This window comes from Sebastes umbrosus, chromosome 16 (genome assembly GCF_015220745.1).
Source record: "Sebastes umbrosus isolate fSebUmb1 chromosome 16, fSebUmb1.pri, whole genome shotgun sequence".
In the NCBI taxonomy this organism is placed as follows: Eukaryota; Metazoa; Chordata; class Actinopteri; order Perciformes; family Sebastidae; genus Sebastes; species Sebastes umbrosus.
In genome coordinates this window covers 22,295,475-22,307,596 of record NC_051284.1, presented here as the reverse complement: position 1 = coordinate 22,307,596, position 12,122 = coordinate 22,295,475, and the positions used below count along the sequence as shown (strand labels likewise).

General features: G+C 39.8%; 1 protein-coding gene across 1 annotated transcript; it reads right to left on the bottom strand.

The window, feature by feature from the left end:
• Window positions 1-417: 417 nt before the first annotated feature.
• LOC119474815 (glycogenin-1-like) lies at window positions 418-11,989 on the bottom strand. Its single transcript, XM_037747090.1, has 7 exons — window positions 11,833-11,989; window positions 7,549-7,684; window positions 7,289-7,463; window positions 6,819-6,981; window positions 5,017-5,143; window positions 3,208-3,445; window positions 418-2,079 (listed from the first exon to the last, which is right to left on the bottom strand). Exons 1-7 carry the CDS (start codon window positions 11,972-11,974, stop codon window positions 1,912-1,914), a joined length of 1,149 nt encoding a protein of 382 aa, XP_037603018.1. The 5' UTR covers window positions 11,975-11,989; the 3' UTR covers window positions 418-1,911.
• Between the last annotated feature and the right edge of the window lie 133 nt (window positions 11,990-12,122).

The window sequence follows — 12,122 nt, the reverse complement described above, 5'->3', positions numbered from 1 at the left end:
TGTTCCACGCCCACACTCATGCATATTCAGGATTTAGCAGGCCGACGAGATCGGAAAAATCACACATGGACTTTTCTCTCAACCTTGCCAGCTTCTTGTAGGAGGAGTGTGTTAAATGGAGCATTATCGTTATTGTCGGGAGCTATAGATTATAGTTTAAGGGCACACAGCTGTGAGTGAAGTAAAGGAGGTATTGGTAACAGGAAAGGAGGGATTCGTTGTGCTACTAGCAGCAGTAACAGTAAGTGAGGTTTTGTAAACAGTGAACGGCAATAAGGCAGCTGGTAACACTACAGACAGGATGATGAAACGGGTAATGGCACGAAGATACACCGATGTGGGTGTGGCAAGGACGTAACATGCAGGGCTCGCATACAGATGACGGATGTCTGGGTAGCGCACTATCAACATCACTTCAGGATGTGGGTGGAAGTACTTCATTACTGACCCACTTTTTTTTTTTTTAACTCTGCCATGCAAATACAACATGACAGGCCTTTGTCCTAATACAACACCAGACGTTACAAAGCTGAAGTCACTGGGAGCTGGTGAGTGTCAGAGGCACAGATAGGAAAGTTAACCCATGTACTCTGGTGAGGTGAACACCGTCTGATTTAAAGCGAGATTGTCAGAACTGGCTGAACAGGAGAGCAAGAGGGAAGTGAGCCAGTTGCTGCATATCTGCTTTGAAGTGGTTTAAATATAGAGAGACTTATTGCAGGATAGGAGTTGTGGTAAAATCCAGAAACAACTTTTAAACGTATTGATTTCCCTTTAAGCAGTAGGCTTTGCACATTTGTCATTTTTTCTCAGTTTCTGTTGTTGCTGAAAGTTTCCACAGGTTAGGAAGACTCAGGACTGTGAATCCATCTCCATCAGATGCACACAAGAACACAGGAAGGAATCGTCTCACCATTTTGGAAATTACGCTTATTCGCTTTTTTTTTCCCGAGAGTTGGATGAGAAGATTAACGGTGTACCACTCTTGTCTGTGCAATGAAGCTAACGTCTAGCGCTAAGATTGGAAACAGCTGGCCTGGCTGTCGCAATATCACAAAATCACAACATTATCGTGGCCAAAATAATTCACGATAATGATATTATTACAATATCTATGTATATAACATATATTAAAAAAAAAAAGCTATCAGTGAAATTCATCTTTAACTTTGTTTATAGTGCATTTTGTCCCTTTTGTCCCTTTTTTGGCAAATTGATTACACTGTTAACACATTGTTAAATAATTTCCAATAATAAATATACACATACATTTGCATAAAGCAAGCATATTTGAATATTAAATACTCCTAAAATATATATATGTATACTAAAATTTCCCTTTTAAAGTACATTTCTGAACAGATAAAAAAAAATGTGCTAATCGCAATTAACTATTAGCAATCATGCGATTAATCACGATTAAATATTTTAATCGATTGACGGCACTAATTATTATTTAAGGTTTCTGTACAGAACGCTACGTGACCAAATCAGGGAGTAACGTACACAGTGCTGAGGTCACAGACGGGGCTAGCTGTTTCCGGTCTTAATGCTAAGCTACGTTAGCAAGCTGCTAGCAGTAGCTTCACATTTACCGCCCAGCCATGTGTGGTATCAATCTTCTCGTCTAACTCTCGGCAAGAAAGCGAATGAGTGCATTTCCCAAAATGTCAAACTTTTCCTTTGAAGGGGAAAGATGCGTGGCAAGACTGCATGGGATTTGTGTCAAACTTCAACTCTCTGTCATTCATTCACACGCTGACAGGATGCAAAGAGTGAGGCTGAATGCTGCATTCACCTGCTAATCAAGCCCCTGTGATTGGCTGAGCAGTGCTTCAAATCCCCACCCCCACAGAGCTTCAACTGGTGCTCTCTCTGTCCGTCGCGCTCCCTCCCTCCCTCGCCCGCCTGCTACTTTAAGAAGGAGTCAAGCTTTCGCTCGATGTTGGCGAAGGAGTCTTCGCCCAGGTAGTCGATCTGGCCCGCTTCCCAGCGCTGCTTCCTCTCCTGTGATGAAACCTTCTGGCGAGGAGCAGTGAAGGGCGGCGCGTGCTCTCTCACATCCTCATAAAGCTTACCCTGCGTGACAGACAGAGAGTGAATGAATGATTAAATGGGACTGCAGCAATACTTTATAAGGACTGGTCTCCTCTCATTGAGCCATGCTCGACTGAACGCTCTATTCGACACTTTAAAGACACACAGTATCAGTACATGCAGGCATTTCGTCAGAAGAGTCAAAGTGCAGACAAGACATTTTGCAACACACTTGCAGCAGATAAGAGTTGAGTTTCTCAGATGATGAAAGGTGTTTGAGGAAAGGTCTGGATTCCTACAGTAGATGTTAACTCAGTAAGTGAATACTAATCAAAACGTAACAGCTCTAGTGAGTACATTTTGAAGGGAATTTTATCATGCCATTATCCTGCAATTGTCACTCTTGGCCACCGTGGCAACAATAGTGTCACTTTAAACAATAAAAAAACTCCTTAATTTCAAGCTCCACTTGGTAAACGGATAAAAAAAAACTTCAGCCTGAGCCAGCACAACACTTAAAGACTTTCTCAGCAACAGGCTTGTATAAACTTGTCGGTGTGACACAAAATGGCACAGCTTCAGGCGATTGGGCAAAACTGCAGGTTTTGGCAGCTGTCCTTTTTTTGACTATTTCATTGCTGCCCTGTTGCAACAGGCAGCATGGCAACTTCCTGCTACTCTGAAGTGCTGAACGGTTGTAGGAAGCCCGGCACCCTGCATGTTTCATTGACGACAGCAAGCTATTCATGCAGCCGTGACACTACTGAAAGGACTGGAAATACCAGCAGCAACAAACACCACTTTTGGCAACAGATTGGTGCTGAGGAATGTGGAACAAATCGACCTTTTTGTTGTTATTGTGGCGACTAAAAAAGCTAGCCAGTATTTTTTATCTGGAGCTTAAGAGGGAGTCAAAGAAAAGCGTCAGTATGTGGCACTTTCATCACTTGGTAGTTGTTAGGATTACACATTTTAAATACCCGCCAGAAAAAGGAGCATTTCCCTAGAAATTGCAGGTTTCGACACAATCCCAACATGACAGTTATGCAACAAATTCACACACAATCAAAGCCATCCTCGTTTAGATTTCAACACATGCATAGCCACCACAACCACACCTAGAAGCGGATACTCCCCAAACACACTCAAACATCACAACAGCTGACTTACGTCCGTGCCCGCCTCCACGAAGCCGCTGTGGAATGGAGTGTCCCCGTAGGCCTGCTGCAGTAAAGGCATCACCGACTTGGCGTATAGCTGCCACCACAGGAGCAGGTAGTCCGGGTGCAGATGGCACTGGTCAGGGGACAGGGAGTGACCTTTGACTTCGTCCCTCTGATCGTCGTAGGAGTAGCTCCATGGCTTCACCTTTCCCAGGAAGTGCACCACCTTGGCGTCGTGGCCGTACCTGTGAAAACGCAGCAGGCGAAGTGAATATTAGACGCAGTGGGCTACCTCCGGGTCTGAGAAGTGAAGCCAATGCTGAAGTGCCTTAAACTTGCATTCTTTCTAACAGCCAGCAGGGGGCGACTCCTCTGGTTGCAAAAAGAAGTCTGATTGTATAGAAGTCTATGAGAAAATGACCCTACTTCTCACTTGATTTATTACCTCAGTAAACATTGTAAACATGAGTTTATGGTCTCAATCACTAGTTTCAAGTCTTCTTCAATACAGCATGATGTTCATTTAGTAAATTATGGTCCCATTTAGAGTCAAATAGACCTTAAAGCAGGGTATGCTTTGGGGCGTGGCTACCTTGTGATTGACAGTTCGCTACCATGGCTTGCACCCACACACTACTGAGAGGACTGGAAATACCAGCAGCAACAAACACCACTTTTGGCAACAGATTGGTGCTGAGGAATGTGGAACAAATCAACCTTTTTGTTGTTATTGTAGTGACTAAAAAAGCTAGCCAGTATTTTTTTATCTGGAGCTTAAGAGGGAGTCAAAGAAAAGCTTCAATATGTGACACTTTCATCACTTGGTAATTGGCAGGATTACACATTTTAAATACCTGCCAGAAAAAGGAGCATTTCCCTAGAAATTGCAGGTTTCGACACAATCCCAACATGACAGTTATGCAACAAATTCACACACAATCAAAGCCATCCTCATTTAGATTTCAACACATGCATAGCCACCACAACCACACCTAGAAGCCTTGTGACTGACAGGTCGCTACCACGGCGTTGTCCGATCTGGGTGTTGTCCGTGTTTTCGTCTTACAACTTTAACACTTTCACGGTGTGTTTTCAGTGTTTGGTTGTACTTAGCTACACCCTCACTACACTCGAGTCCACAAACCAATGGGTTACGTCACGGTGACTACGTCCACTTCTTATATACAGTCTAAGGTTAGACGACAGTAAAGGGTCTGAGAGAAAGAGAGAGTCTGAGATTTCTGAAACGGGATGCTGTCACTATTTGCAATCTATGCAAAAGCAGGGCTCGAAAATTGCTTTCGGGTCCCAGGTGCACAGCAATGTTGCTACTAAAAAGTCCAATGGGACAAAAAAAACTGTGTAAACAAGTGCCGGAAGTATTGTAAATCTGAACCAGGAAGCCAGTCCGTAAACTGTGATTGTTGTTTACAACTGACAGTTTTTACTGTATGATAACCTCTGGCTTCTCCGGTCTGACTTCTTTTAAGTGACACTTAAACCAAACTCCTCGTAAGAACAGAAGGGTACATGCAGTACAGATTTAAATAAAACAGAGAAGTATACAAGTGTAACTACAATAGCTCCTCTGTTTTGAGGCAGAATGTGTGTTGACCTTGCTCTACGTTTCAGCAGCTTCTTGTAATTCAACACCCACCCACAGACACACACACACAGATACAGAACCTTTGAACTGACCTTGGATAAGCTTTATGCCTCATAACACACAAGCACCCTGACATTTTTTCACAAGGAAAGCTACAGAATCGGGGCAATAAGTCGGCTACACGTGAAACACTGGATGCATTGTACTGACTGTTTGAACGCTGGCAGGTAGGAGTAGATGGCGATACTGCTGAGGTTGTAGATGAAGGGAAGGTGTTTGGAAATATCCGCCGTCGCCCAGGTGTTAAAGAAACTGTTGAGAACCCCCTGATCTCCACCTGCAGACACGGGCATAATTAAAAGGGGAGCAAAATGAGAGATGGCTACGTAGGAGCTCTGGTTTTTCATGTTAAAATACACAAACAAGCTGCTGAAATCCATTCAGACACACTATAGTACATACTACATACCTGAATGGTCAACACCACACACAAACACATACCGTGCATTCCCACAGTCCTTTTTGATACGTATAAATAGAAACTGAAAAGGAGCGTTGACAACGCTGTGAGAGGATGCCGCACACAGCGAATGACAACATATGGCGACACCATCGCACACACTCACAAACAGATAGCAGATGTATGTGACACAGTGTTAACTGCAGACAAACAGCAGGGGTGAGGTGGCAGTGAGGACAAAGTTAGTGACATGGTCAGAGTTAAGCTCAGGACATATATATATATATATATAGAGTGGTGCAGGAATGAGTCCTAAAACCTGGAAATGAGTTAGCATTTTAGCACTTCCGGTTCCCTCGTCTGGAAGTCAATGGGTTTTATGAATGGGTTTTTCGTTAGATGCCTGAAATAAGGTCTGTGGTTAACACAAAAATACATCATCCCTGCACCACTCTATGTTAGTGATTGTGTAGAGAGAGAGAGAGAAAGAGAGAGAGAGAGAGAGAGAAAAAGAGAGAGAGAGAGAGAGAGAGAGAGAGAAAGAGAGAGAGAGAGAGAGAGAGAGGGGTTACAGAGGAGATTAACTGCTTTATATGGTTGCATCCACACCTACAGTTAACTGGTTGACCGGTTAATGTTCACACTGTCCTATGACAACCAGGGCTGATAAACAAAAAGTTAAACATAGTCATAAACTCTGGGACTTTGTTTATTCAAATAAAGTCCCTGAAAAGAAGATGAACTTAAAGCCATTATTCACCTTTTCTAGTGCTCGCACCAAATGCCAACCATCATCTGGGTGTTTTGATGCCAATGCTGGCTTAAATCGATCAATTAATCGATTAGTTGTCAACTATTAAATTAGGATGCAACTATTTTGATAATTGATTAATTAGTTTGAGTAATTTTTTAAGAAAAAAAAAGTACAAATTCTCTGATTCCAGCTTCTTAAATGTGAATATTTTCTGGTTTCTTTACTCCTCTATGACAGTAAACTGATTATCTTTGAGTTGTGGACAAAACAAGACATTTGAGGACGTCATCTGGGGCTTTGGGAAACACTGATCGACATTTTTTTACCATTTTCTGACATTTTATAAACCAAACAACTAATTAATTAATCGAGAAAATAATTGACAGGGTAATCGACAATGAAAATAATCGTTTTTGCAGCCCTAGTGGAATTTTGTGGGAAAATGTCCAACTTTTATTGTAAAATAAAAAAGATTTTAGCTATGAAATTTGCATGCTATCATTTTAACTTATAATGGTGAACCTGGTAAACATTTCATACCTGCTAAACGTCAGCAGTCTCATTATGAGCATGTTAGCATTTAATTCAAAGCACAGCTGTGCAAGCATTTTACTGTTGTTTTAGTCAAGAAGAAAGCAACTTTACATAGCTTCATTTTTCTATGTTTACTTTTTAGATAACTGCTCGATATCATATATCAGCATCTGTCGGTGTTATTTCCTCTCGTCTCCTCACATTGTGTTATAACAAGTCTTTAAGGGACAGAAAAAGAAAGACATAAAAACACTCGAGTCTCACCGTCGAAGCTGCCGTTTTCGCCGCAGAACGTGAGCAGCTTCTCGTGCGTCTCATTGGACGGTCTGAAGACAAACACCCCTGAGTTGAAACAGTCTGGCCAACCGGGATCCGGCGCTGCAGATAGTTCCTCTCTCTCAAAGAGCTCATCTATATTTGACAGCACCTGAATAACATTAAAGTAAATGTTACGTGCAGATATATTGAGTTTCATCCATCAATATTTCCACAATAGCAGCAAAAACGCAGAAGTCTGAGAGGAAGCATGCATGTGTTTAAACTCAACGTCATTTCTCATGCAGCTGAAATATTATATCACTGCATGGATAGCAGATATAACATGAAAAGACGTGATGAATGAAGACTGTGTCATGTTTTGATCAAAGGACAATGAGTTGTAAGAGCAAAAACAAAACTACTATTTCCACTCAGAGGCGTTTTTTTCGTGTATGTTTGTCAGGTTTTTGTCTCACCAGTGTGTCGGCGTCCAGGAACACACACTTGCTGTAGTGTGTGAGAGTCCAGCAGTGAAGTTTGGTGAACGTTACCCCCAAGTCCGGACGCTTCATCAGGGACAGATGAGCCGCATCGCCCGAGTCCATGATGTCCACCACTCGCACCTCGTCAAAAATGGAGCGTAGTGCATCTCTACGACACAGACAGTAGGATTTGTGTCAGTGTGTGTTGTTGGATATTGACTTTTTTTTAACCCAACGTAAGCGATGTGTGCTACCTGCAAGGTTCTGCAACATGAGGTCCTATGAGTGCGACCAGTTTCCTGGTGGTGTTGTGGTTTCGTAACGACTGGCCGAGAACCATCGCTCCCTTGGCGTAGCTGTCGTTTGTGGCCAGCGTCACAAAAGCTTGGTCTGCTTGGAGAAACATCAGAAGGTTAGCTGGTTATCACATTAGTGTCATTACTTTCTTTTTGTCAGTTCTACTTCTGTGTATCAGCCTTTCAAAGTGTCTTATTAGTTTAAAAATTGATGTAGTGTACATCCTCTTTATCAAAATAACTAGGGCTGTTTGAAAATCATGAATTATTTGACGTGAATAACTACTAACATCACTTAAAAGGGGATTATTTCTATGTACAAATTTAAGTTTGGCAAGAAAATTTCTATTACAAAATGTATTTTATTACAATTCTGAAGGTTTCAAATATGATAGATCATTGCAGAACAGTAACCCAAGTAATCCATGATGTTTTTGGTGAAACTATGGGCTCACAAACGCCTTATAACTAATAAATAAAATATGCGGAAATAAATGTAGAATGTGGATAGTTAAATAAATTACACAACAAAACTCTTTACAACCTCTTCCCCCATTAACAACAATGGGATACAGCCAAACTTTAATGCTCACGTTTCTCCATTAAGATAAGACACAAATCAACACCAGTTATGTAAATGTACAATTGTCTCTGTTTTTATTACCTCAAAATATACTATCCATGCTTTCACATCTGGCTGTTACAGCTTTTTTTTTGGAGCATTTATATTTACACCTGCTATTAAAGTGAGTAAACTTCCTCAGATAGAGATGGTAAGAAAGCTATTTTGTGTACCTTCCGCTACAAACTCGACACTCAAACCAAACTACATTAAATCAATACACCTTTTTCTGCTTTTTTCCTCCATAACATCCACCACATCCACTGACTGTCCTGTCTATATACTGTGTAACCTGCTGTACCAGTGCAAGCACGTCCAATCCCTCTGCAGGCCTTTTGTGTGAAGTTCAGTGTCTGATGGGTCCCCCATGCATACATTAACATCAGTAGGGGGCCACGCTGTGTTTCTGCTTGAGTGAAAGTGGGCCCAGAGCCAGCAGATAGTATTCATCGAGCTGAATGTGCGTGTTGTGGGGGGCTTCTGGGAAAGAGGCAGTGTTGCTAGGGTCTGTTTCAACGGACTATCAAAAGTGGCTACGTTCCAAAGTGCATACATTTTCTTTTTACTTTTAGTACGTACTTACGAAGTACATACTGTTGCATGCAGTATGCATACAAATTGGGACATACTACTTTGTCATAACATTGCAGCTTGAACTTTGACCCTCTTGCTCATATATCCCCTGTGCAGAGGATTGTGGGTCAGAATAGCCAGAAAAGCATGCTGGCTTGCATACTGCAAAATGTACGGCTGGATGCAGTAGAACATCCTGGTACTTTTGGCGTACTGCATTTGACGTACTAAATCTTTTTCTGGCATATTAATATAGTATAGTACTATGGGTGGTGGAACACACAGAGCGAGTAAGGCCTGTCTCGCCTACAGGGCCGTACAGGAAGCATGTGTTGTGTTCCCACAGAGTAATCTGTGGCTACACACCTCTGGGTCCGACACGTTTCAAAATCATGAGAACAGATGTCTCTTTTTTTTTGTTTAAAATGTTAGCGACAATGTAATCTGGCGTGAGTGCACCAATTTTTAAAATATAACGGAGTAAATTCACAAATAATCTGGGAGAATATACATTTATATAGGCTTAGTGTATCATTTGATGTCAAATGTATTGTTGTATGTAAATAAAAATGCGTAGAAATCGCATGTAAAGTGTCCATAAAAGACATAAGCATTGTTTGCAGTACTATATATTTGTGCATATAATTAGCTGTTATCAATCCTTTATTACTGTACAGAGTATTTTTTTATATAATTATTTTTCTTTCTTTCTTTTTTAATGTAGGGGACACATTAATAGTAATAAACTATAAAAGGTGTGACACTATGGGCCCTTTTACAATATTAGAAAAAAAGAAAAAACTTCAAGGCCACACGTTGCTGCGCACGTCCGCACTGAGAGGAAACTACTAGTCAAGTTAATCAAAGACCCCACATTAACCCCGGAAGTTAATAGCATCTTCTTTAAAAAATAAAAGCACACCTGAGCTATGGAATAAAGTTGAATCAAATAACTGTTCGGAAATTATTTTCATTATTAACTTATCGTTATCGATTAATTAGTTGGTCTAGAAAATAGTGAAAAATGCCCATCACATTACTCTAAAGCCAAAGGTGTTTAAAATGTTTGTTTTTGTCTGACCAACAGTCTAAAAACATCAAATATTCACATTTGAGAAGCTAAAACCAGTTTTTCAGATTTGTCATTTTTGCTTAAAAGAATGAGCTTATTGCTTAATCAATAATCAAAATTGTTTCAGATTAATTTTCAGATTTTTGTTTGATTAAGCATAAATGTATTTAAAAATAGCCTTTGCACCATGTAAATGCAAAATAAAATAAAATATTGGTAAAAAAGTTCTTAAATATAGATTTTTTTAATTTCAGAGCTCCTCTTCAAGAAGGGACCTCAAGATAATAATAATAATAATAATAATAATGCAGGTGTCTCCTTAAAGGAATAGTTCCACATTTTGGGAGATACGATTATTAGATTAGATAAGAAAATCAATACTACTCTCTCTCATGTCTGTGCTGGAGGCTAAATCCAGCAGCTGGTTTTCAGTTTTTGTGCCTAACTAAGCTAATCGGCTACAATTTATATGGAGAAATCATCAGTGTTGGTAATGCAATGTACGTACTTTCCACTTGCCCACTTTGTGACAACCTGATGTGCAGTGTCACAATCTACACTTCCACTTTGACTTCACTTTGGCTTTGTAGTAATCAGACCTCAACATTACAGCTATATATCAGCTAATAGGCCTCTTATCTTATTTATAGGTAAATTGGTACCTGTATAAATGTTGGCTGATACATTACAAGAATAGACAGATGTGTTTACGGTAATTTACAGAAAGTGACATCACTGACAAGTTTATTTCTTTCAACTGTAAAATGTCCCATTATCTTTGTCACATTTTGTTTTTTATCACATTTGAAGGATCTTTATCTAAAATCTTTTTTAATTTTATATGTGTTTATGTGATATATCATTATCAGATTATTTTTTTTAAAACCATATAATATTGATATTAGTCAATTTGTTTGGGTAATAATCAAAATTCAAAGGAAATTATATTTTAGGAAAATATTGTATTTTCTTTCTCAACAGAGTTCTCCTTTTACATTTTAGCATTTTGTTATAATATATACATACACACATACATACACATACATACATGTATGTGTATATATTGCATGTTGTATTGCATGTGCATATTGTATATTATAAATTGTACATTATAAATAATAATTTGCGCATATAAGAAAAGATAACAAATAGTCAATTTGATTATGTTAAATATGTAAGTAATGAATTGGTATTGTGATTAAGTTATATTATAAGTAATGAATTGGTATTCTTGATTGATAACAAATTTATATTTTGATAAGGATATTTATATCAGTAATTAATTTATATTTCTGTATGACACAGATTAAAAGGTAATAATTATAGTTAGAATAATTATAAATAATAATAATTATAGTTAGACAAATTTAGGAAAATTGAATTAGAGTATATGTATGGCTCAATAAGGAAGCTGGTTAATAATTAATAATTGATTTATGGAGAAGGGGTGGGATTAAATACATTTATACTTCTTCGCACTCCTTTTCGAATTTGTAAATCAAGACATCAAGTGTTCGACAATTTATTTTTCTTACGCTATTGTTTTGTATCCTACATGTTTTGAATTTTGAAATGAAAAAATGAAATGTTACTCAACACTAGTTGCATTGAGAAAGGGTTTAACTTTGAAAATTGTAACCGGAAGCGCTCTTTTTGTTCATCGCCAGCTTTACTTTGGTCCAAACCGCTGCAGCAGCAGCAACCTCATCAAATCAAGCACATCTAAAGCCTCCCAATATCCGCATCATACATCACATAACCACAGTGTTAAATTAAAAAACATCCCCTCATTAATGTCCGAGTATCAAAGTGTTACAGCCGGTTCATTCGGCAGCGTTTAATTCATAAAAGTCGTGATATTTCGGGAGGGGACGGCGCAGTTCGCGCAGCTCCGGTCCGGTCCGGTCCGGAGTGTCCGTGTTCCGGTGTCAGTGTGGCGGATAGGAGCAGTCTGCGGAGCCCCGGTGGGTCTTACCGGACATGGTGTGATGAGGAGAGTCTAGCAGCGGTGCGAGGGTCGTGATGAGGCGGACGGAGGGTTTACACTGCGCAGGGCAGAGGCTGAGCAGCTGGGAGCAGTCCAACACAGGAATTAAGCCCCACATTTTCCGGGTCATGTGACCAGAAACAGCTGACACGCCCCCTGCGTGGTGATGACCTATAATCTGTAGAAATGATACTGAAACCACCAACACACACACACACACACACACACACACACACATATACAGCAGTAATAACAACACAGTGGAGAAATATTCTGCT